General features: G+C 47.6%; 2 protein-coding genes across 5 annotated transcripts; both read right to left on the reverse strand.

Moving 5' to 3' along the window:
* Nucleotides 1–138: 138 nt before the first annotated feature.
* Nucleotides 139–17,237, reverse strand: LRRC61 (leucine rich repeat containing 61). 3 transcript variants are annotated; one of them, XM_037835859.1, is made up of 3 exons: nt 17,159–17,206; nt 13,243–13,363; nt 139–1,704 (listed from the first exon to the last, which is right to left on the reverse strand). In XM_037835859.1, the coding sequence occupies exon 3, from the start codon at nt 1,579–1,581 to the stop codon at nt 802–804; it is 780 nt and encodes a 259-aa protein (XP_037691787.1). In that variant the 5' UTR covers nt 1,582–1,704; nt 13,243–13,363; nt 17,159–17,206; the 3' UTR covers nt 139–801. The 3 variants fall into 3 exon arrangements, with proteins under 3 accessions (XP_037691787.1, XP_037691786.1, XP_037691788.1); XM_037835858.1 differs by lacking the exon at nt 17,159–17,206 and adding an exon at nt 13,853–13,868; XM_037835860.1 differs by lacking the exon at nt 13,243–13,363 and having other exon boundaries at nt 17,159–17,237.
* ZBED6CL (ZBED6 C-terminal like) lies at nt 7,300–17,214 on the reverse strand. 2 transcript variants are annotated; one of them, XM_037835857.1, is made up of 3 exons: nt 17,159–17,214; nt 13,243–13,363; nt 7,300–11,850 (listed from the first exon to the last, which is right to left on the reverse strand). In XM_037835857.1, the coding sequence occupies exon 3, from the start codon at nt 11,154–11,156 to the stop codon at nt 7,839–7,841; it is 3,318 nt and encodes a 1,105-aa protein (XP_037691785.1). In that variant the 5' UTR covers nt 11,157–11,850; nt 13,243–13,363; nt 17,159–17,214; the 3' UTR covers nt 7,300–7,838. The 2 variants fall into 2 exon arrangements, with proteins under 2 accessions (XP_037691785.1, XP_037691783.1); XM_037835855.1 differs by lacking the exon at nt 17,159–17,214 and adding an exon at nt 13,853–13,868.
* Nucleotides 17,238–22,985: the final 5,748 nt, after the last annotated feature.

The raw sequence follows: 22,985 nt of genomic DNA on the forward strand, positions 1-22,985 counted from the left end.
GTGGGCCTTGGCCCCAGAGGCCAGGATGAGTGGAGAGCAATCAAGTAACAATTTATGCACTCCTGCTCTAAAAAAAAAAAAACCATATTTACCCCCCCCAAAATGATAGGCAGTGATACAAATTAAAACAGAGATAAATATTTAATAGAGATTTACTGCAGGTAAGAATGGGCAGAGAAGGTTCCAGGGAAACAGAGGACTAGGGTGGCCAGAGCAGTGGTCATTTGGATACGCAAATGTGGAAGGTGGGTGAACTCCAGCTTCAAGGGATGTTCTTCCTCTGGCCCCTACACTCTGCCCACACCCCCTCGCAGGAACAGGGGAGGCAGAAGACATGCCCCTCCCTACTTTTCTTACCTTTTGCCTTAGGAAGAACTTTCTTCCACTGAGAGTCTCAGGCTTGGGCAGCCAGGAGTGGCTGTGGACACAGGCTCAGCCTGGGGCACAAAAAAGGCACAGGGACTCTTCCCCAGCTGCACACTGGCGGTGGCAGGAAAGCCCCACAGTCTGAGCCAGGAGGCTGTGGAGAGACCTCAGACTTGCGAGAGGCCACCTTGGAAGTGCTTCCTTGCAAGTATTTGGAGGGAGGAGGGTGTATTCTCCTTGAAGTTGGAATATGAAAGAGGGGGGCTCATCTTAGGAACAGAGATAAATGACAGCCCAGCTCACAGGGCCAGCGACACATGCTATGAAACCATAAAGACAGGTACAGAGGCAGGGAGGAGAGAGGTGTGCAGCTAGACCACAATGTGAGGATCCCATGGCCACATGCCAGGTTGTTCCAGGCCACAAGGACAAGACTCAGAAGATGAAAGAAGTGCTGGTGCCTGCAGGGCTCAGGGCCTGCTCAGCCCGGGCCAGGCTGTCGGTGGCCTGGAGGTCCAGGTCCCAGCACTCCTGCAGTGTGTCCTGGAACTGCCGGCAGGCCTCCTCCAGGATGGAGCTGCTCCGGGTAGGCCAGGACTCCCAGTATCCTGGCTCCACCCAGGGCTGGGCCTCTGTGGCTCTGGGGCCTGGGCTGGAGCTGGGGCGCAGGGAGCTGTCCAAGTCTCGGCAGAGCTGGTAGAGCTCGCTGCCGCGCCCGGTAACCCGCTCGCCATCAATGACTTTCAGGCCGGGCAGCAGCTCTCGGACCCCAGCCCAGTAGGAGGGGCTGGTGCAGAGGGGGTTGCTGAGCCGGGCCAAAGGGTCCCGGAGGCGCAGATACTCGAGGCCCCGCAGCCCTGCCAGACACTGCAGCTGGCCAGGCGAGGCCAGCAGGTTGCCTGCGGCGTTGAGGCTCTGCAGGTTCTCACAGGCAGCCAGCGGATCCAGCACCGTCAAGCGATTGTTGGAGACGTTGAGCACAGCCAGCTGGCGCAGGGAGGCCAGGGGGCCCAGGTGGGTGAGTGCATTGCCCGACAGGTCCAGCCACTCTAGGCCCAAGCACTCGCCCAGGCAGCCCAGGTCTGTCAGCCCCAAGCTGCGCAGCCTCAGCAGCAGGATGGACTCCAGGGCAAACTCGCCTGTGCGTGCCTTCAGCAGCTGGGGTGTGATGCGCACCCCTTCACCCTCTCCTGGCTTCTCACCCTGAGGATCCATGAGATGGGACTCAATTCAGATGGCCTGGGCCTTGGCAGGGTCCCTCACAGGGATCTGGGTGTCACCCAGGTCAGTGACGGGAGGCCTGTTTCAGATACCCCTGGCTCAAGGGCCAGCAGGTTCCTAAGGAGAGACAATGGAACAATCACGCAAGCCTTTCCCGGAGGAAGCGAGGGCACAGAGAAGATGACCCAGGCTTTACCACCAGAGCCACAAATCTAGATGGCCAGGCAAGATCTCAGCCGAGCATGGTCACACTGGACAGAATTCAGGCCCAGCGTCACCAGTTCCATATTTCAAAGCTGGATTTTAGGGCAAAATCTCATTTTAATTTACTTTTTCAATAACCACTTATGATCCATTATTCTTATTCATTTTAAAGTGCTTTAAAAATTTTAGATTTATTTTTTGATTTGATATCAGGTCACCACTATCACCAATTTCTTTTGTTTCCCACCTGGGATATTCGAGGCATATGCAAACATACATGTGAGCACACTGTACCTTGCTTTATTCACTCGGAAATATTATCTGTTGTTTTTTCAGTATTAGCAATGAATTCAAAATGGTTTCCAGAATATGTGGGTCAATTTGTGACCCCTGATTGAAGATGGAAGGGCTTAAGGGACCAATCTTTGGTCCTAGGTGAGGAAACTGAGGCCAAGGGAGGGAAGGGACAGTGAACACGGTGAGCACTGCCCTTCCCACAGCCCTCCACCTCATGCTACCCTCACCAAAGCAGCTCTTTTGCTTTCGTATTACCTCTTAATCATTAGTGCCAGAAAGAACAGTTCCAGCTGCAAATATGACCGAATTTCAAAAAAATAAAGGCTAGGGGAAGCCAGATAGTCCAGGAAGCCATCTTGGAAGAAGGGCCAGGCAGCCTCTAAGCTGGCTTCAGAAAGGTGTGGAAGGGCCACGTCAAGTCACCAAGGGGGTGGGGCAGTGGAACAGGTGCTGGTGCAGGACAATGAACCACGGGGAAGAGGGAGGCCTGCGGAAGGGCGATGACAACACCCACCTATAGAAGGGGTCAAGGTTCAGAGAGAAACACAAGCATGGAGCTCTGCTCAAAGTGGAATTTTCCAACCCTGCAGACGTTGGCTGGGTTCAGGGAAGGACAGGACAGGACAAGACAGGGCTCAGGAGTTAACTACTCAGGCCAGGCTGGGTGATTTCCAGCTACTCAGAAAATCTGTGGATTCAAAGTATCAGGGATTCCCAAGTCTGAGTTTACATAATCAACACCACTTTTTTATTTCCCCCTCTCCATGGTAACCAGGCCCAGAGCCTATTCCATTAGCTCCTCCCACACACCCACCAGCAAGGACTATTTAAAGAGCTCCACACCAGGGAGCTGGGAAGGCTGTTACTAGATCTCTATCCCTTCCAATCTTTAAGTATATCCTCCCTCCACCCCACCTCTGAGAAGAGGGGGAGGGTTCTTGACTTCATGATCCCTGTTTCTCTACCTAGCTCCCCTTCTAGGCTGTAAACTAGTCTACTCATTCTTTTTTTAATTTACATCTCATTTCCTTCCACAAGGGATGTGAAGCTTCTACTAAGAAGTCTGGATTCACTTCATGCGAACAGGGATCCTTTGGGGTTTTTAAGTAGGAACTCTGCTTTTGATCAAGATCGCTCTGGCCAATAGGCTGGAGGGTGCAGCCTCGGGCACCAGGCACTAGAAACCTGTTACAAAAGCATAAGCAAAAGTTAAGGGCCCTAAGAAGGGCAAGGAGGAGATGCAGAGGAGAATCCAGGATAATTTCCAGAGTTTTGCTTAAGTGACTGGATGCGGGTGGTTCCATTCACAATATACGGAATGCAGATGGGGCAGGTTGGGGGCAGGATGACATCCAATTATGAAGCACTGAGTTTGAGGTGACTGTGTGACATTTGTGTTTCAGAGGCACCTTAGGCTGCAGAGATCCAGGTTTTATCAACATAGAGTGGCATCCGGACACAAGGGGGAGAATGGTGCTGCCCGGGAGAAGGTGTGGTGCACAGGGTCAGCCTGTTTTGGGATACAGACCTCTCAGTATCTGTAGATCCCATACTTTCTGGAATGAAAGTAGTTAGGAACTCCTGGTGTACAGTGGAAAGAGGTAGAAGTCAAGGGCAAAACTCTGCTAGAACACTAACACTTATGAGGCTGAATAAGAGTTTGGAAAGATAGTGATCAGCCTCCAGACGGAGGAGAAAACATAGAAGCTTTCAAGGAGCAAGCAATGGATGCTGTGTTAAATCACCCCACCGAACCCACACACAATGAGGCCTGAATCGGGCCCAAGGGAACAGGCAGTTGTGGGCAGTGCTGAGGCCAGAGCTGACCGCAGAGGGCTCAGGAGGGAATGATACAAAGCACTGGGAGAAGGGAGGCAGAGAACCAGGGAAGTGGGTGGCTAGAGACACAGGATTCAGTAGTATGTGCTCATGAAGTTAAAGCTGGGAGGGACCCTTTGATTTTACAGGAGAGGAAAGCAGACGTTCAAATTGGGACTACAAATCAGGCCATCCATGCCTGAGTCTCACCTGGGCAAAGGGCCCAGCACTTGGCTCTGCATAGGTACATTCCTGGGTCCCTGCACTCTGGCTGGCAGTCTAACAGGCAGAGCCAGGTCTAACCGCCAGGCTTCTTGGTGGAAAGCTGAAGAACAGCATTGTGTGGTCGAGGCAAAACTGATTCTCACATAGGTCAGTGAACTCTGCTCTGCTCCCAGTCACAGGGCTGACCTCAAATCTGGACAAGGTTGGTCTGGGTAGGACTGAGGGAGCCCCAGTGCCAACCTCCTGTGTAAACCACACTAACGGTACAGGGTAACAGCAGACAGCATGCTCTTCATAAGCAAAGAATAGCTTCATAGACATCTGACTGCTTCAACATTCCTCTCTTATTATAAAATGGGAATATTCTTTGCACTAATTATGGAAATGAGATGAATAGAGTCCTCTTCCCACAACAAGTGAGTCTATAAAAAGGACTTAGTAATTACACAGATAAAACTATGACTTAAGATACAGTTGACACTGGGGTCTCATTCTGAGAGGCTAACCCCGAGCAAGGGAAGACAAGCAAATGCCCTTGCGGTCTCAGTTTACCTAACCAGGATATGGGGCCAGATAATGAGGTCCAAGAAATCAGCCAGGGGCAGAGAAGAACTAAGCCTGTGGGGGGAAACAGTTCAGTCCAGAGAAGCCATAGGTGAGCAGTCCCCAAATACTGGGAACCCTTCTTCTACCCCCTACCTACCCTCCCCAACCACTTTACAACAGGGTTTCTCACCCTTGGAACTACTGACATTTTGGGCCAGATAGTTCTTTGTTGCAGAGGTCTCTCCTGTGTACTGTAGGGTATTTAGCAGCATCCCTGATCTCTACCCATGGGATGACAGTAGCAACCCCCTACCCCTACCCAAGTCGTGATAATCAAACTGTCTCCAGACATTGCCAAATGCCCCCTGGGGGACAAAACTGTCCCCAGATAAAAACTGAAGCTCCAGAGCCCAACTCCCCTAGCAATACTTCCAAGAACAATCAGCATCTGTCACCCTCTTCTTTTCTCCTCCCACCTTCCTCATGCGCCCCCCATCCTCTCCCAGGGAGTGCTGGAGTCAGAGCAGTGAGGCCCTACATCAAAGCAATGCCTCCTGAGAAAACTAAAGGGATGGCAGGAGACCAACGTGCTTGCTCTACAGCAACTTCAGGGCACACCAGATGCCGGATCCTTATCCCAGGCCTACTGAATCAGAATTTCTGGAAGAAAGGTACAGAACGCTGCATTTTTAAGATGTCCTCAGGTGATTCTCATTCAAGTCTGAGAACCACTTACAACTTAAGGGAAGGGTGGCTGGGAGAGGTCCAGGGCTGGGTCCAGGAGAGCCAGTGAACACATTCCTTACCCCCATTCACACACACCCTTCCTAACATGCGCGGGTAGGGTGAGGAGAGGTGATCCAATCAATTTGAAGGCCAGGCTTGAAATCAAATCATGCTACTCCAACCATGAAATATGTTTACAAAGGTTTGTTTAATAATCTAAGATGCAACTGTTATACTGTTAAAGTGAAAATACAGCATTCTCAATAGTACGCATGGTATGATCTCAATATAAAAGAAAAGGAAATATGTCAAAGTGTTCACAGAGGCTGCCTCTGAGTCAAAGAACCACAGTTAACGTTAATTTTTCCTGCTTCTTTACATTTTCAGTAAATCCAAAAGTCATATAATGAATGAGTTATAGTAAAACATATGCCTGACCAGGGACACAAGGGTACAGGCCTCCAGGGTGTCTGACTCACCAGGTGCTGTTGGTCCAGTGAAGGGAAGGTTTGCTCCCTCATGCCATGGCCAGGGCCAAACCGCAAATCAGGCCTCGAGTGTTTGGCCCTGCCTTTGACTGCCTTCTATCTCATCAGCCACCTTTCCCAGTGACCGAGCCCCACAGGCAACCTGGTTGTATCTTGTGGCGGTGAGAGGTCAGCCTCTCATCTGCCCCACATACTCCCAGCTTTCCTGTTCTTTTTCTCCCCATTCAATCTCCCTGGGACCCCATGCCCTCAGGTTCTGCACTCTGCCCTAAAGGAACTCTGAGAAATCTGTATTACTAGTGGGTTCTGTACATATCTTTTCCTCTTCCAAATAAGGGATTTGCTTTTTAAAAAGTTGCCAGGACAACACAAAAGGACATGGGGGAAAAAGGTGACTAGGGACAAGAGGAGGCATGGGAGCTTTCAGTATGGGATATATACTCAGCACCCTGGAGCGTGCATAAACTATCGATGCTCTTCCTGAAATTGCTTTCACTGTGGAAAGAAAACCCAAGGTTTCCTGTAATCTGGAAACAAATTACTGGCTAAGAACAACATTTTGAAGAAGGGATATCTCAGCTCTCCTCAATTCCTACCTCCTCACTAGCTGGTGAGTCCCATTAATCAAGGGTTCTCGGGCCACTATGGGATCCGTGTGCAAGTGCAGACCCTAAAAAGACTGATGTGTGTGTATTTGCACTTGCTTTTAAACTGGCTCATCTGCCTTGTGGTTCTTTCTTTCTATAGTGAAAGCAATTTCGGAAAGAGCTTCACCCATGCCCCCTGTCCCTGGCCACTTTTTTTTTTTTTTTTTATTTTAATCTTCATTTTATTGAGATATATTCACATACCACGCAGTCATACAAAACAAATCGTACTTTCGATTGTTTACAGTACCATTACATAGTTGTACATTCATCACCTAAATCAATCCCTGACACCTTCATTAGTACACACACAAAAATAACAAGAATAATAATTAGAGTGAAAAAGAGCAATTGAAGTAAAAAAGAACACTGGGTACCTTTGTCTGTTTGTTTCCTTCCCGTTTTTCTACTCATCCATCCATAAACTAGACAAAGTGGAGTGTGGTCCCTATGGCTTTCCCAGTCCCATTGTCGCCCCTAATAAGCTACACCTTTATACAACTGTCCTCGAGATTCATGGGTTCTGGGTTGTAGTTTGATAGTTTCAGGTGTCCACCACCAGCTACCCCAATTCTTTAGAACCTGAAAAGGGTTGTCTAAAGTGTGCATAAGAGTGCCCACCAGAGTGACCTCTCAGCTCCTTTTGGAATCTCTCTGCCACTGAAGCTTATTTCATTTCCTTTCACATCCCCCTTTTGGTCAAGAAGATGTTCTCCGTCCCACGATGCCGGGTCTACATTCCTCCCCGGGAGTCATATTCCACGTTGCCAGGGAGATTCACTCCCCTGGGTGTCTGATCCCACGTAGAGGGGAGGCCTGGCCACTTTTTAAGAAAGCATGCCTCTCAAAGGCATGAATCCTTTTCACAGAGCTGGGCAAGCTGGATGCAGGGCCCTTATACTGGACCCAGAAACACACTAATGTTTCAATAGAGAGTTACAGTTTATATAACTGCATAGTACAATTCAGTTACTTAGGAACAGAGTAAACCTTTTTATGCACACAGTGCTAGCAATAAGTTAAGCAATGGGTGGATAGAAAAATGACATCTCCCTGAAAAAAATATGGCAATTTGTCAAAAACTGAGAAACTGTTCCTGTTTTTACCAAACAGGACTAAGATTCTGGCTGTGCCTATCTGATGTTCCAGCATGCAATACTGCTCTCTACTTTTATCTACTGCAGAGTTTTTAAGGGTAGATTTTGAGGGCACTGGACTTTGAGGTGTTCTTCAAAGCTCCTGAGATTCTAGGGATCCATGTGACACGATCACCACTACCTATCCAAACAGACTCGGCAGACTAAATGGTCTGCTTCTCCTCCTGAGTCAGGTCACTACTAGAGAAGACAAGGGGAGGTGGAGTGTAGTTGGGGAAATTCTCCAGGTTGGTTTTTAGGAAGAGGAGATGCTCAACGGTCTCTGCTTTGAGAGGGGAGTTTTGCTCTCTGATGGTGGGGCTATTCAGGGAGGCAAAGATACTTTTGGAGAAGGCTCCTGTGGGTGGACAGGAAAGATAGAGGATGGCCAGTCTTGCTAGAGCTGGCCAGACTTCACATTTCTTCTCCCAGTAAGCAAGGGGGTCCTCCTGGGCTCCAACTGTCTCATTCTCACACAGGTACTTCTGAACTATGATGCTAGCCAGGTGGTTCTCTGTGGAGAGCGAGGCTCCACTCTTCTCGGATGCCAATAGCCCTACACTCTCCAGCTGTTCCAACAAGCTCTTCTCCTTCTGGATGAGTGGGAAAGATCCAGAGCTTCTCTTTTGCAATGGTTCCTTCTGGCTCTTCCCCTTGGTCCTGGGGTTCCTGGCTATTCCGCCACTTAGGGCTGCATCCACAAGAATATCCTTGGGCTTCTGTATGTTCTGGGACTGCAAAGAGGACGAGGCTGACAAAGAGCATTCAGATACCATAATCTCCTTCACCTTGTACACTAGTACTTGCTTCCAGTGATCAATATCAGCTCCCAAGGGTAGGATAGCCTCAATCTTCCCCTTGAAACGGGGGTCCAGTAAGGTAGCCAGCACAAACTCCTCCCGGTGGAAGAACTCATTGATGGGAGGGTCTGTGGAGAGGTGCAGAGCCAAGCCCTCCGCCAGCCGGACAGCTGTACCCATCTCCCCAGCGCTCTGCTCCACAAAGTGCCCATGAACCTGCTCCAGGAAGATATGCAGGTAGCGTAGCTGGGGTAGCACCTGGCTTAGAGAAGCCTGGGCTGAGCTTGTCTCCAGGGCCACCATCTGGAAGGGCTGGAGGAGCTTGACAAGACTATCTGTCAGGCTCCAAAACATGGCAGACAAGGCTGTCCCAGCCTTCCCTAGCTGGTGTTTTTTCTCATACTCTTGCAGTGGCTGCTGCTGCTCCACCAGCCACTCCATCAGGTGGTAGGCTGAAATCCAGTGGTCTGAGATCTCCTGAAAGGGCTGCTGGGCTGTGAGGCCACACTGGTGCTGCAGCTGGGTGAGGAGCCTCCGGGCCTCTGCAGAGCCTTGGAAGTGGCCGCAGATGGCCCTGGCTGTGCCCAGGATGATCTGGGCACTGTGATGGTGACACAGAAAGTTCCTCACCAGGTTGTCGAGGTAGTGGGCAAAACAAGGGATGTGGGTATAGCCCTCTCTCTTCAGTGTCCGCTCTAAGTTGGGCCAGCCACCTGATACTAGGAAGCCTGGCCTCAGGGAGCTGCGGCTGAGCCACAGATTGATCTGTTCCACCAGCTCCAGCTGCCTGTCCTCTGGAGTTCTCTCCACGGGTAGGGCTTGGACCCAGAGCACAGCTTGTTTCCTCAGGCTCCCTGATGCCACCCGCCTGCCACCTGACTTTATCAGCCCCCAGTGGGCAGCGATCACTACGTAGTCTACTGCTGAGTCCTGGGTTGATATGGATGTGGTGAAGTGAACTCGGTTCCCTTCAGCCCACTGCATCTCCTGAAGCACCTGCTCACCTACAGCCTCATGAAGCAGAGGTAAGGCTTTATCTGAGAAAAAGACTGGCAAGGGAAGATGGTAGCAGGGGTCAACCTGGGCCATAAATCTCCTGAAAGGCTGGGATGAAACAAAGGAGAATGGTAAGGCCATGCTACAGAGCAATTCTGCAATGCTGTGGTTCCAGGTCTGTGCTCGGGGTTGCTTGGAGGCATAGCTACTACCCGAGTCCTTCCTGACTTCCTTGCAGGGAGCAGGTTTGTCTTTGGTGGCAGTGGGCAGAGACGCTGGGACCAGAAACAGCTGCTCCCGCCTGCCCAGGGTTTGCTCCCCATCACTATCTTCAAACAGGAAGGGATCGGAGTCACATCTTGGTGATGGGAGCCCCGCAGGGGCAACACTGGAGATCTCTTTGGGTAAACCTTTCTGCTTTTTCTCCTCAGCCCCTCTCACCTTCTTCCCTTGGCTGGCTGTGGTTTGCCTTTTCTCCCACTCCAGCCTGTGCTTACTTGCCAAGTGACAGACAAGTTCCGAGGTTTGGAGTCGCTCCTTAATTTTGCCCCATCTGATACTGGCATGACACAGCGTGCAAGTGACATGGCAGGCATTCTTGTAGTCAATGGCAAAGAACTGTCTGATGTCTGAGGTGGGCTTCTGACCCGTGGTGTCCAGAGGGCCTGGTGTAGGCCACTGAGAATCCAAGCCCTTGGTCTTTGGTTTTACACTTTTGATCAGCTTTTTCAAACAGGGCGGCTTCTGCTGACTCAGTTGGGGCCCCAACTTCTTCCCCATGCCAGGAAGCAAATGCTTTTTCTTACACTTCTTGAGGCGTCTTAGCTCTCTGGCCACATGGGCTATAAGGATGTCAGCCTGCCTTTCCTCCTCATTCTCATTAGCCTGGTTTCCCTGACACTTGCCAGGACTGGTCACCTGGGGGAACTGGGGGAGGGTCTGGACCAGAACTAGGCTAGAAGAGGCCTGGCCAGAGCTGAATGGTGGGCTCCTCAACTTCTTTCCTGACTGCTTTCCTTCCTCTCTCCATCCGGGTGATTTCTTCTGCTTGGATGCCTTCTTCTTCTTCTCATGCTGCAATGGGTGCTGCTGCCCAAGCATACACTGGAGGCCACAGATTCCAGAGTCTCCATTTAGCTTATTCTGCCCAGGGCTGGCCTGAGAGGCCTTTGGGAGGCTTGACAGGGCTGCATGGGACAAAGCTGGGTGAAGATCAGGCCTCCCTAGGGGGCTGGCTTTTCTCTTCTCGTTACAGGAAGGTAGGCTGAGAGCATCTCCTTCCTGCTTTTTCAGGAAAACTTGGTCCAGACCAGGTAAAGGGACTGATTGGCAACTGGGGAGGAGGCAGGGGCTGCCCTTTTGGAGGGACAGGTCCCTTTCACTCTCCATTTGGGAGCTGCAAGATCTTATCATCTTTTTCTTGTGACCACTGCCGGCCTTCTTCTCTTTGTCTACAAACTCAAGTTTGACCTCAGTCCCTGAAATGTCCTCCCTGGTGCCCCAGCCAAGTCCACGAGGAGTGTTAGTAGCTCTGGTATTGAACTCAGGGCAGGGAGAAGCAAGGGTGGCAGCTGGGCTCTTGGACCTGGTCATGGGGGAGTCAGCACACACACAGGGCTCCAGCTCCCCTGATCCTGAGTGTGTCTGTCTCTTGGAGGGCTTTTTTATTTTTTCCACTTTCAACATGTTTGGGTACTTGGGGAAAGGAGAAGATGGGCCCAGTCTGCAAAGCAAGATGAAAAGAATGGCTCTCAGCTGCCCTACTCAACTTTGGGGGACACTGAGGAGGAAGGGGTGGCCCAGATGGGAAAGGAGAGAGAAGGTGACAAGAGGAAAGGACGTAAGGAGTTACAAGATAATATGCAATCAGCCCCAGGAGAAAACTCTCAAGACCTCAGTCTTGCTGGCGAAACCTGACTCACCCTACTCCAGACCAAACGGCACACTCCCTCAAGGGAATTCCCCGCTGCCCTCTGGACAGTTAGTGGATTCTGTGTCTATCCGCTTTGACAAACGGACTGATTTTTCTCTTTTTCCTTTCAATATTTATTAGGAACTTAGGAGGCACTTGGCAATTGTTCTATATTTGCGGAGACAGCATAAAACAAGCAAGGTCCTGGTGTTCCCATGGCTTACAGGCTGGTGGGAGAGACAGAGGTGAATACAAGATTCATACAAAATGTAAAATTGGAGCCCTGGCAAGTGGGTATGAAGCAGAGGTATGTGGCACTGCAGGACCACAAGGAGGTGACTGACTTAGCTAAGGAGTCATGAAGTTTTCTCCGGAAGGGATGTCGGATGTGGCTGGCCAAAGTGCTGGACAGGAGGGCATACAGCTTATTGGTATCTGCATCCTAAGCATCTATACCGTATCTGGAACCTAATAGGGGTACAATAAATATGTAATGTAACTCAGAATTTGTTGAATAACACACCCCAAGGTTTCCTAAGCCAAAGACCTTGCTTATACAGTTGAAATTCCTTCTCTAGAAGTCAACCTCCTCCTGAGAACATAGGACAGGGGTAGATCCTTAACTCCAATGACCCTGGGACTCCTAGGGTCCTCCTTTCAATCTCCTGTTTCTTTCCTGGATAAACTTCTTGAAAGGTTTTTTTTTTTAATACTTCCTCATCCCCTATTTACTTCTTAACCCATTCCTATATGGCTTTGGTTTCCATCACTCCACTGACACTGCTCTTGCCAAGGTCCCCAGTGACCGCCTTGTCACTAGCCCAAATAGACTTTTCTGTACCTGACTACTTCCTCCTTTTGAAATGCTCTTTTCTCTTGGTTCCTATGGTACCACATTTTCTTGGTTTTCCTCCTACCTCTCTGACTCCTTTTCAGTCTCTTTCCTGGTCCCCTCTTCCTCTGCTTCTCCCTTAAATGACATTTCTCAGGGTTCCTTCACAGACTCTCTTCTCTATTTCTACACAATTCCCCAAGATGATTTATCTTCTCCCAGGATTTGAATTACCACTTCCATACTACTTCCAAGTCTTTCTCTCTAGCTCAGAACTCATTCTTAAGCTTCTCCTCTCACATGTTCCTCTTACAATCAATTCAGTCTCTACAAATGGCACCTCTCTCCACCCAATGCTCAGGTGAAGCCTAAGCATAATCTTTTATTCCTTTTCCCCTCATCCACCTTCCTAGAGATTCAAGACTCTAAAAAGAAGAGAAACATGGAAAAGTCAGAATAGAAATAGGTAGAAGCAAAGAAAATGATAAGGAAGGCAAAGTCCTATGAGCTGGGATGTATTTCCATGGGAAAAAAGACTGAGGAAAATGACTCAATAATTCAACCACAAATATCTGAAAGTAAATAGTCTCTGTCTCTTCAGACCAGAATAAGATGTAGATTAAATAGGAAGATTAAGATTTAAAACCAACACATTGTGACACTGAGTGATGTTAAACATTAAGAAGGGTTGCCCAAGATGGCAAGACTGCCTTTCAGAGATGACAAGCTGGCTGACGTGGCTCCAGTGAGACCTGGCCTTATAAAGGAGTACAGGCCACAAGATCCTGGTGAGCTCCTTCCAGTTAGGAGACTGTCGGAAGGATCAAGAGGCAGTATAACTTCAAGCCCACCACTCAAGAACTCAGTCAGCCAACAACAAAATCAAATGTACAAAGCACGCAAAGCTGCACATGAGGTGATGTGTGTGGAAGGGGTGGACAAAAGTACAAATGAAATGGAAGATCCTGTCCCTGTCCTGGAAGAACTGCTCTAGGGGAGACTGAATGTTAGAAATGGAGGAGACTCACCTCAGCTCTTATTTTATGACTGAAGAAACTGAAGCTCAGGGTGTTAAAAGCGGTGGTTAGTGGCAGGATGGAAGACCAGAGCCGGCACCAGTTCTTCAGAATCAGTTTCTAGGCTCCATCTCTATCAATGAGAATGTGGAATACGGTATTAAAACTAGGTCTGCACCTCAACTACCCTCACTGACAATGGTACTGAAAAGGGGAAGATGTGTTTGTGAGGATCACAGCCTGGGTCACACCCCAAAATCTTCATCTGAAGACCCCTTAATTTCCCCCAAGGGAGCAATCCTGTTCTGGTCCCATCAGTAATTCTGTGTTCTGCAAATATTCCTCACCCATTTGATTGTCCATCAAGTAATAAGCTAGGCACTGCGCCCTAAAGATACAAGAGTAACTGACACTCAAGGCTCAGGATGAGAAGAGAACTCGTAAACAGGCACACTTGTAAATAAGACATTACAGCAAGGTAAATGGTATAAGGTGCTATGAAAGCAGAGAGGGCTTCCCAGAGAAGTGGGGCCCCAGGCTAATTTAAAGACAAACAGAATCAATTAAATTGAAGAGTTCAGATTTTTATCTTGTAAGAGGTTGTTTAACTTAGACTACTTACTGCTTCAGGGCCTTAATTCCTGACAGACTCCCTGGTAGGTCCTGGATCTGGTGCAATCACTGGTCCCAACAGTAAGGCCGCCCCTTTCTCTTCCACTTAAGCAAGCTCACTGGAATGAGAATGAGGCTGACACTGTTAAGAGTTAAGCTTGAATATGTTCTAAAATGAAAAATTTTAAAGTCAATCATCTAAATATTCCAGCACTAACAGTAATAAACTACCATGACACATCTCACAATAGATCACAAACCCATATTTGAGGACTACAACTATGTGTTTCTGTAGAAAAAAGACTCTGAAAGTAAATAGTCTCCGTCTCTTCAGACCAGAATAAGATGTAGATAAAGTAGGAAGATTAAGATTTAAAACTAACGTATTGTGACACTGAGTGATGTTAAACATGAAAAAGGGTTACCCAAGGTGGTAAGACTGCTTTTAAGAGATGACAAGTTGGCTGAGGTGGCTCCAGTGAGACACAGCCTTCGAGAGTACGGGCCATATGATACTGAGGAGCTCCTTCCAGTTAGGAGACCCTCGGAAGGATCAAGAAGCAGTATAACTCCAAGAACTCTGTCACCAACAACAAAAGGACATTTCATTGGTACTTTTGTCCACCCCCTCCACACACATCACCTCATGTAAAGAACTTTTAAGCCAAGGGATGGCCCTCTCAGGTTGCACATGGAAAGCTCATACAAGCAGCAGTCCAGCCACAAATGCAGACACATCACTGGGAAGCAAAAGACAAGGAGGGCTAGAGCAGGGTAACAGCAGAGGGACTGGAGTGGAGGGGACAGCCTACAGGGCATGCAGGAGGTAGATTATGCCTGAATTGAAGTGCGGAGAAGGAGGTTTACTGAGTGACTCCCTAGTAATCCCATTTATAATACAGTTTAATTTTGGATGTACTGAATTTGAAGTTCTCTTGGAACAAATCTTCACTGTAGATTTGACTGCTAGATATATGGGTCAGAGGAAAGATGTTGGGCTAAAGATACAGATCAGGGTAAAAAATCTCTGTAGAAACTGAGGGAAAACATGCAGAAAGAAAGGAAAGTGGCAGATGGCTGCCCAGTCAATGCTGACAATAAATATGGGGAGGCTAGAAGTGGGGACACTTCAAGGATGACTGAGAGGCAAAGGGTAGAGACATGGAAAATCCAAGAGAATGATATTAGGGAAGAGACTTTCCAGAAAGCAATGATCAACAGGGGCAAATGTCATTGTAGTGGATGAAAGCGGCTCCTGAAGGAGGCAGTGAAGTATGAAGTGTGGGAGAATCAGGAACTTGGAATGGTGGGTGTAGGGTAAGCAAGAGTGGGTTCATTCTTTGAAACAGGAGGGAAAAGGCTTGCCTCCATCTCTAAACACAGAAATTGTGCAAGGGGAAGAGAGGGCGAGGATAAATACACAGGAAAGAGGAGGAAATTGATGGCACAAGCTTCCTGAGAGAATGGGATCCAGGACACATAGACTGGTGGGTGGGATTAGACTTGGAGACAAGAAAGAATATATTTTTTTCTGGTTAGGAAAGAAGTAAGGATGGTGTGGTAGCAGGCAAGTTCTTGAGAATGGATGGGGAAGGAACTGAGGCAGTTTATGGCTCAGAGCCTCTCAATTCCCAAGTGGAAGCCAAATATTTATATCTGCTGGCTGTATGATTTCCTAGCAGTGCTTAGCCTGGAATGGGAAGTACTTCAGCACTTACATATTGGTTTGCTCAGTCAAGTAGATTTTACCCTAATTGCTCTTGCCAATCCTTTCCCCATGTGCCTGCCCAGACTGTGTTCTCCAAGAGGAAAGGGCCACTTTTCTATTTCTCTTGTGCCTGCCTCACCCCAGGGCCTGGTGCAGAGTTCCCCTCTCCCTGGGCATTCGATAACTATGCTAGTTAGAACTCTCTCTGGGTTTTCACTTTGTTTGCTTCTACCAGCCCCCTTTTCTCTCACCTCCCACACTGTGGGGAGTTTGTTTCCCACCTAGAGGATTTTTTTCCAGCTCAAGTGTTTATTGAGTGCCAGGTACTTGGAATACAAAGATTAATAAGATATTATCTCTGCCCTCAAAGATCTTCAATATGGAGTAGACTAAAAAAACAGATTATAACAATATGGTAAGCACAATATGGGTATTATTTACAAGATGCTGTAGAAACACAGAAGGGCAACCTATCCCAACCTGAAATGGGAGATGGTTGAGATCAGGGAATGCTTGCAAGAGATAAACCACTTCCAGCCTCCCTCATTTCAGCTGATGGCAACTCCAACTTTCTAGTGCTTAGACCAAAAGTCTGCACCCGGAGGATTTTAAAGCACTTGCTGTATCCTCAAGTCCTAGGTTTCTCACACCCTCCTCTCCCACCAATCTGTGACCAGATTGAAAGGGGGTGAGGAAAAGGATGGGAAGAGAAGAATGTGTTGAAGGAAAAAGAGTAAAGCAAACCATTACATATTTTGCGGTTTTGTCCCATATGCAAATTTGGCTACTTAGGAAACATAAGAGAGATGTTTTAAATAAAAACCTGCATCATTAGATTTTACATTATGCAAAAGTGACATAAAATGATGAGACCTGTTTTAAACTACACATCAAGAGAACCATTTGCTCTTCTCTGAGAAGCTGTTTTCCATAATGGATTAAGAGCATGACGTCCAGAGTCAGTCAATCTGGATATTTAAATCCTGGTTCTGCTACGTACCAGCTGTGTGATGGTGGGCAAGTGAGTCAACCTCTCTGTGCCTAGAATTCCTCATCTAAACAATGATGGGGATAACAGTACCTAATTTATAGGATTGTGTTAAGGATTAGATGAGTTCATCTAAGTAATTACGTGCAATTCTTGGCACAGAATAAGTGATGTATAAGAGCTAGCTACTGTAGTAGAGATTTGGGTCTCACCTAGTGGGATTTTAGGCGCGGAGGCCACTAGGCACAGAACACTGGACTACGGAGTGGGTACGGCTGGGCCGCCACCGATGGGCTGTGAAAGCCGCCCTCACCCGCCCCTCAGCTTCCACGTCTGTGCAGTGGGAGATAACGACCCCCTCCGGCTTTACCTCAGGCCAGGGTCGGGGGACTCGGGTAGGCGGCCAGCTGAGACAGGATTCGGAAAGTTTAAAGCCGATGCACCAGCGCGCCTGCGTAAACTCAGAGTGCACAGAGCGCCCACCACAGGCCTGCACAGCGCGCGGAGGGGGCGCCGCCGGCAGGGCCCCGCCTTCCCCGCCGCGACCCCGGACAGCCCCCTCCTCCGCTCGGTGAGAGAAGTTTCAACCCCCGCGGTCCAGCTGCCCCGCACCAACCCACCTGCCGCTGCGCTTTCTCCCGCGCGGAAAAGGAGATCCCGGGGAAGATGCGAAGCGGCCGGGAGAGGGGCTACTTCCGGCAGCGGCTAGGCGGGCACCCCTGCTCGGTGAATGGTACTTGCCCGTGCCAAGTGCACAGAGATCCGAATGCGCAGGCGCGGGCGGCCGCGGGTCCGGCGGTTGCCTGAGGGGATGGGTTGTGGTGTGACCCGGGCAAGAAGCTAAGGAGCTGTTCTGACCCTGACGGAGAGATTACTTAGTACTAGTTCAGTGGTGTGACCTTGGAAGACCCACTTACACTTTCTTATTCAGTACATGTTTATTGAACGTTTATTCTGTGCCAGGCTCCAAGCCGGCTATAGTGGCCTAAGTTTTTCTCTCTTCTGTATTAAATTACCTCCAAGGGCCCTTCCCTGGCTTTCTTTGTTTCTTGAATCTGTTTTTCCGTATGTGACTCATCTGCGTGCAGACAGAAGGGGTTGGGGGTCTCCCCGCCCACCAAATAGAATGCCGACTCTCCCTTCAAGACTCACCCATCATTACGGGAAATCAACCCAGGGGTGTCTCTTGGGAGAGACTTCCGCTACGCGATGGCGACCTTTCCTGAGGCCTCTCAACCGTCTCCGGAGACGTCCGTGCCGGGGAATGCCCTCGAGGGCGCCTCACCCTGTCCGCCACGTCCAGTGGCACTGCCCAGCACAGTGCTGGGTTCTCACGCCTGCCCCGGCTGCACTTTCTGTGGGGGCCAAAGAGGCGCCGCGTTCCCTGAGCTTTGAAAAGCGCCAAAGCCAAGCTGAGAGAAGAACGCGACTTGCTCTCATATTGGGTCCTACCTGGGCAGCAAAGGGCGAAACTTTTGTCTCACAGACTACCTTTACTTTCTTTCTGCCTCCAGAACCAGACAAATTCAAGGACCTCGGTCGGGGACACCTTCAAACCTTGGGTGATCCTCTCTGTTCTCTTTCCCGGGGGTAGTCACGGTTCTCGCCATCTCTTCCCAGACCCCTATTCCAGCTCCAAGCAAATCAACTCCAGGAGGGATCCAATTCTCCAGCTTGGGTTAAAGCAGGGACCCCTGCAACAAGAATATACATCTTTATATTTTATCAAAATTATTTTTAATCTCATTTGATCCTCTCCATGCCTCAGAGGTGGATGTATTGGTTTCTATAGATTAGGAAACTGAGTCTCATTCACACGGGGTGTTAAAGTAGGAGATGGGACAGCCACAAAGGATTTTAGAGTTCAATTATGTAACCAAAAGTTGAGTTAAATGATTATAATTACTGAATCATTGTATAGATGCTTCCTTACTTTCTAGTGTATTGTAGACTAGCCAAAAGTAAAACCCTGAAACTACTGAAATTCATAACCATAACCCAGATAACCTTGATCTTTGATGATGGTGCTTTATCGTGTTACAATATAATCTTTATCTTGTAACTGGAAAGCCTCATGATAACTCATGACTGGCCCTGCTTATATCCCCGTATCTTGTTTTACAACTTTGATGTCTTGTGATCATGTAGAACAGCCCCTTAATGTTTATTAATGAAGGAAGTTGGATCAGCTTAGAACTAACCCACCCCAATTCCTAGGCTATCTTACTACACAAAGCTAGTTCTAACCAGAATTCGCCCACCTGACATGCATAGTAGTTTAAACCTTAACCTATAGGTGACCTATACCTCCTTTTAATACTAAAAATCACATCCATCATCACATTAAGACCACCATTTTCTTACATACATTCTGTGCATAAGCATGTAATCAGTTTGCACATGCTCAATAATTGGACTGTCTCTAATTTTGCCATCTCAAGCCATTCAAAGACCTACCTGTCTTTGAATACTATAAAACTCAAAGTTACTGCAGCTCAGGGAGACAGATCTGAGATCCATAAGCCTCTGTTCTCCATGCTTTGCATTTTGCAATAAAGCTCTTTCTCCCTTTGAAACCCAGTATTCTAGTTTGCTGATGCTACTGGGATGCAAAACACCCGAGATGGATTGGCTTCTATAAAAGGGGGTTTATTTGGTTACACAGTTACAGTCTTAAGGCCATAAAGAGTCCAAGGTAATGCATCAGCAATCGGGTACCATCTCTGGAGGATGGCCAATTGTGTCCAGGAAACCTCTGTTAGCTGGGAAGGCACATGGCTGGTGTCTGCTCCAAAGTTCTGGTTTCAAAATGGCTTTCTCCCAGAACGTTCCTCTCTAGGCTGCAGTTCCTCAAAAATGTCACTCTCAGTTGCTCTTGGGGTATTTGTCCTTTCTTAGCTTCTCCGGAGCATGAATCTGCTTCCAACAGCCGTCTTCAAAATGTGTCTCATCTGCAGCTCCTGTGCTTTCTTCAAAGTGTCCCTCTTGGCTATAGCTCCTCTTCAAAACGTCACTCACTGCTGCACTGAGTTCCCTCTGCCCGTCAGCTCATTTATATGGCTTCACTGATCAAGGCCCATCCTAAATGGGTGGGACCACACCTCCATGGAAGTATCCAATCAGAGTCATTACCCACAGCTGGGTGGGGAGCATCTCCAAAGAAACACTCAAGGAAATACAATCAAAACCGATAACGTCTGCCCACACAAGACTACATCAAAGATAATGGTGTTTGGGGGACACAATACATTCAAACTGGCACATTCCACCCCCTGGACCCCAAAATGACATTATCTTTCCATATACAAAATATATTCATCCCGCAGTATCACAGAAACTTAAATCATTTCAGTAACAATAGTTAAGTACAAAATTCCATCAAAATCAGTTATAGGCATGGGTAGTCCTAAATCATAATTCTCCTTTCGCTGTGGATCTGTGAACTTAGAACAAGTTATGTGCTTCCAATATACAAAGGAGGGACAGTCATACGATAAACATTCCCATTGCCATAAGGAGAAACAGTAAGGAAAACAGGGTTAACAGGACCAAAACAGTTCCTAAAACCTGCAGGACAAATTCCATTAGATTTCAAAGTCTAAGAGTCATTTACAGAACGACATTGCATTCTTGGGGCTTGAGAGAGCGGGAGTCTAACCCTTCCTGAGGGCCTTTGTGGCAGCCCTTTCCTCTCCAAATGCTTAGGTGAGTGCTCCAACATATCCACACATCGGGGAGACCACCTTCTCGGCCCCACCCTCCTCCTCAAACATCGGGGCAGCACCCGGATTCCCTTCCATCTCCGGAGCACACGCTCAACCCCTTCAGAACAGTGTGGTGGCAGCCAGGCTCTCCCCAATTCCCTGGGAATGTGCTCCGCCCTCTTTGGGACCGGAGGTGGTAAAACTCTGCCAGAGCATTGAGGCAGAAAGCCCACCCTCAACCTCCAGGGCAAACTCACCCTTTCCATGCATGTGGGCTGCTCCGCTCTCCCAGCCTGAAACGTCTTGACTCCAGACCTCAACCTCCATGGTTCTGTCTTTGAAGAAATTTTTCCTGCAGTTTGTTCCTTGTCTGTCTCCTCCAGTCCAGACTGGCAGTGGCTCTGTCTATAAAGATCTTGCAAAAATTCTGTTGGCTTTGCATGCGCCTCTGAATCAACAGGCAAGGAAGGGGATTACTGTACTGGCTGGGGTGATTGATCCTGACTATCAAGGGGAAATAGCACTGCAACTACACAATGGAAGTAAAGGAGAGTTTTCTTGAAATACAGAAGATCCCCTAGGCATCTAATAGTACTACCATGCCCTGTGATTAAAGTCAATGGAAAACTGCAACAACCTAATCCAGGCAGGACTACCAATGGCCAAGAAACTTCAGGAATGAAGGTTTGGGTCACCCCACCAGGCAAAGAACCAGGGCCAGCTGAAGTGCTTGCTGAGGGTAAAGGGAACATGGAATGGGTAGTGGAAGAAGGTAGTGATAAATATGAACTACGGCCACGTGACCAGTTACAGAAACAAGGACCATGATGACATGAATATTTCCTCCTTGTTTTGTTATGATTATGTTTGTATTTGTCTGTAAAGCAAATATCTTTGCTTTCTTCTCTGTCTTATCCCCTTATGATATGGCATAAGCTGTAATGTTCATTTTGAAGGTATGGTTTTAGGTAATATGTATAACTGCCAAGTTGACAACGGGTGGACTGTGATGGTTGGGTTCATGTGTCAGCTTGGCCAGGTGACCCAGCTGTCTGGTCGGGCAAACACCGGCCTGACAATTGCTGTGAGGACGTTTGAGGCTGGTTGGTGAACCAACAGGCTGGTTTATTAAATCATGAGTCAATTGACTGCAGCTGTGACTGATGACTCACCAAAGGGCTTGCCTTCCACAGTGAGAGAGTGCAGTTGGCTGGATTTAATCCAATTAATCAGTTGAAGACTTACAGGCAAGACAGATAGAGGACCTTCACTTCTTCTTCAGCTGCCCAGTGAAGCATTTCCTGAGGAGTTCGTCAAAGTTGCCGGTTCGTTTCCTGAGGAGTTCATTGAACACGTTCGTTGAAGATACCAGTTCATTTCCTGAGGAGTTCATCGAAGTTGCCGGTTCGTTTCCTGAGAAGTTCATTGGACATCTTCCTTGGAGTTGACAGTTTGCTGACTGCTCTACAGAATTTGAACTCATGCATACCTACACTTGTGTGAGTCACTTTTACAAATTTAATAGTCAGACACGCCTCTCATTGATTCTGTTTCCCTAGAGATCCCTAACTAATACACCCGGGTATCACAGGATTGGTCATTGTGCATATCGGGCAGCGTACCCATGCTTTGATTGGTATCAATCACATTGTTAATAGGGTCCATTATAATAGGGTCAGAACTGGTCCCTTTCCAGAGGCATTCTTGAATAAGGGGTTTCTTATTGCAAAAGAAGTCAGTTAAAACACCTGCCAGAGAAGGATTGGGAGAGGAAGAACAGAAGGAAACTCTGATCTGTAGATAACAGTTTTTCACTCCAAACAAGCCAAGTTTGAGAAGGGTGCATGTAAAAATCATCTTGTTTTGGTGGGTGTTGTACAAAAGAAGGATAATTAGGGACGGTGCTTGCCTTGAAAGCTTCAAAAAACAGCAGTCAGTTCCCTTTTGCATTTTTTAAAATCATATTTTTTTATTATAGAATATAACATATATACATAGAAGTGATAACTTTCCAAGTGCAATTTAACAAGTAGTTAGACAAATTGAAAGAATGTTATGGGTTACAGTTCCACAGTTTCAGTTATTTCCTTATTGGGAAATATATATATATATATATGAAAATAACATCTTTCAAAGTATGATTATATAGGAAATTTCCAAAAATGTTATGAGTTACAGCACCATAGTTTCAGTTATTTCCTTATTGTGAAATATAAATACAAAAAATTGACAACTTTCAAATTACGATTTAACAAGTAGCTATAGAACAATTTCAAAGGATGCTATTGGTTATAGTTCCACCATTTCAGTTCTTTCCTTCTAGCTATTCTAATACCCTAGCAACTAAGAAAAAGAAAATTATATAGATATTCAGTATTCATAATCCTTTGTTAAATTCCATCTTGTCTGTTGCTACCCCTTCCTCTAGTTTAATCACTTTCCCGAACTTCGGGAATGTCTAGGCAGTGACCACCCTAACTTGTTCATGTTGAAAAGGGGTGTCGACTATAAGCAAAAAGGGGACATATCTGGTTGATGTTCTTGAAGAGGCCATTGCTTCTGGATTTTGGGACTTAGCTGGCATAGGAGTTCTCTGAAGGATTTATCTTTCTGAAGAATAAACTTCGCGAGTGAAACTTTTTATAGAGTCTCAGATAGGGATCTGGGTATTCTTTAGGGTTTTCAGGACTACTGTTGACTTGGGCTTATCATACTGTGGTCATTTGGCATATCTAGTGGAAGC

Source organism: Choloepus didactylus, chromosome 5 (genome assembly GCF_015220235.1).
Source record: "Choloepus didactylus isolate mChoDid1 chromosome 5, mChoDid1.pri, whole genome shotgun sequence".
NCBI classification, from domain to species: Eukaryota; Metazoa; Chordata; class Mammalia; order Pilosa; family Megalonychidae; genus Choloepus; species Choloepus didactylus.

Excerpts from the sequence above, each read along its gene's own strand:
- ZBED6CL (XM_037835857.1), bottom strand. The coding sequence starts at position 11,156 with ATGTTGAAAGTGGAAAAAATAAAAAAGCCCTCCAAGAGACAGACACAC.
- LRRC61 (XM_037835860.1), bottom strand. The coding sequence starts at position 1,581 with ATGGATCCTCAGGGTGAGAAGCCAGGAGAGGGTGAAGGGGTGCGCATC.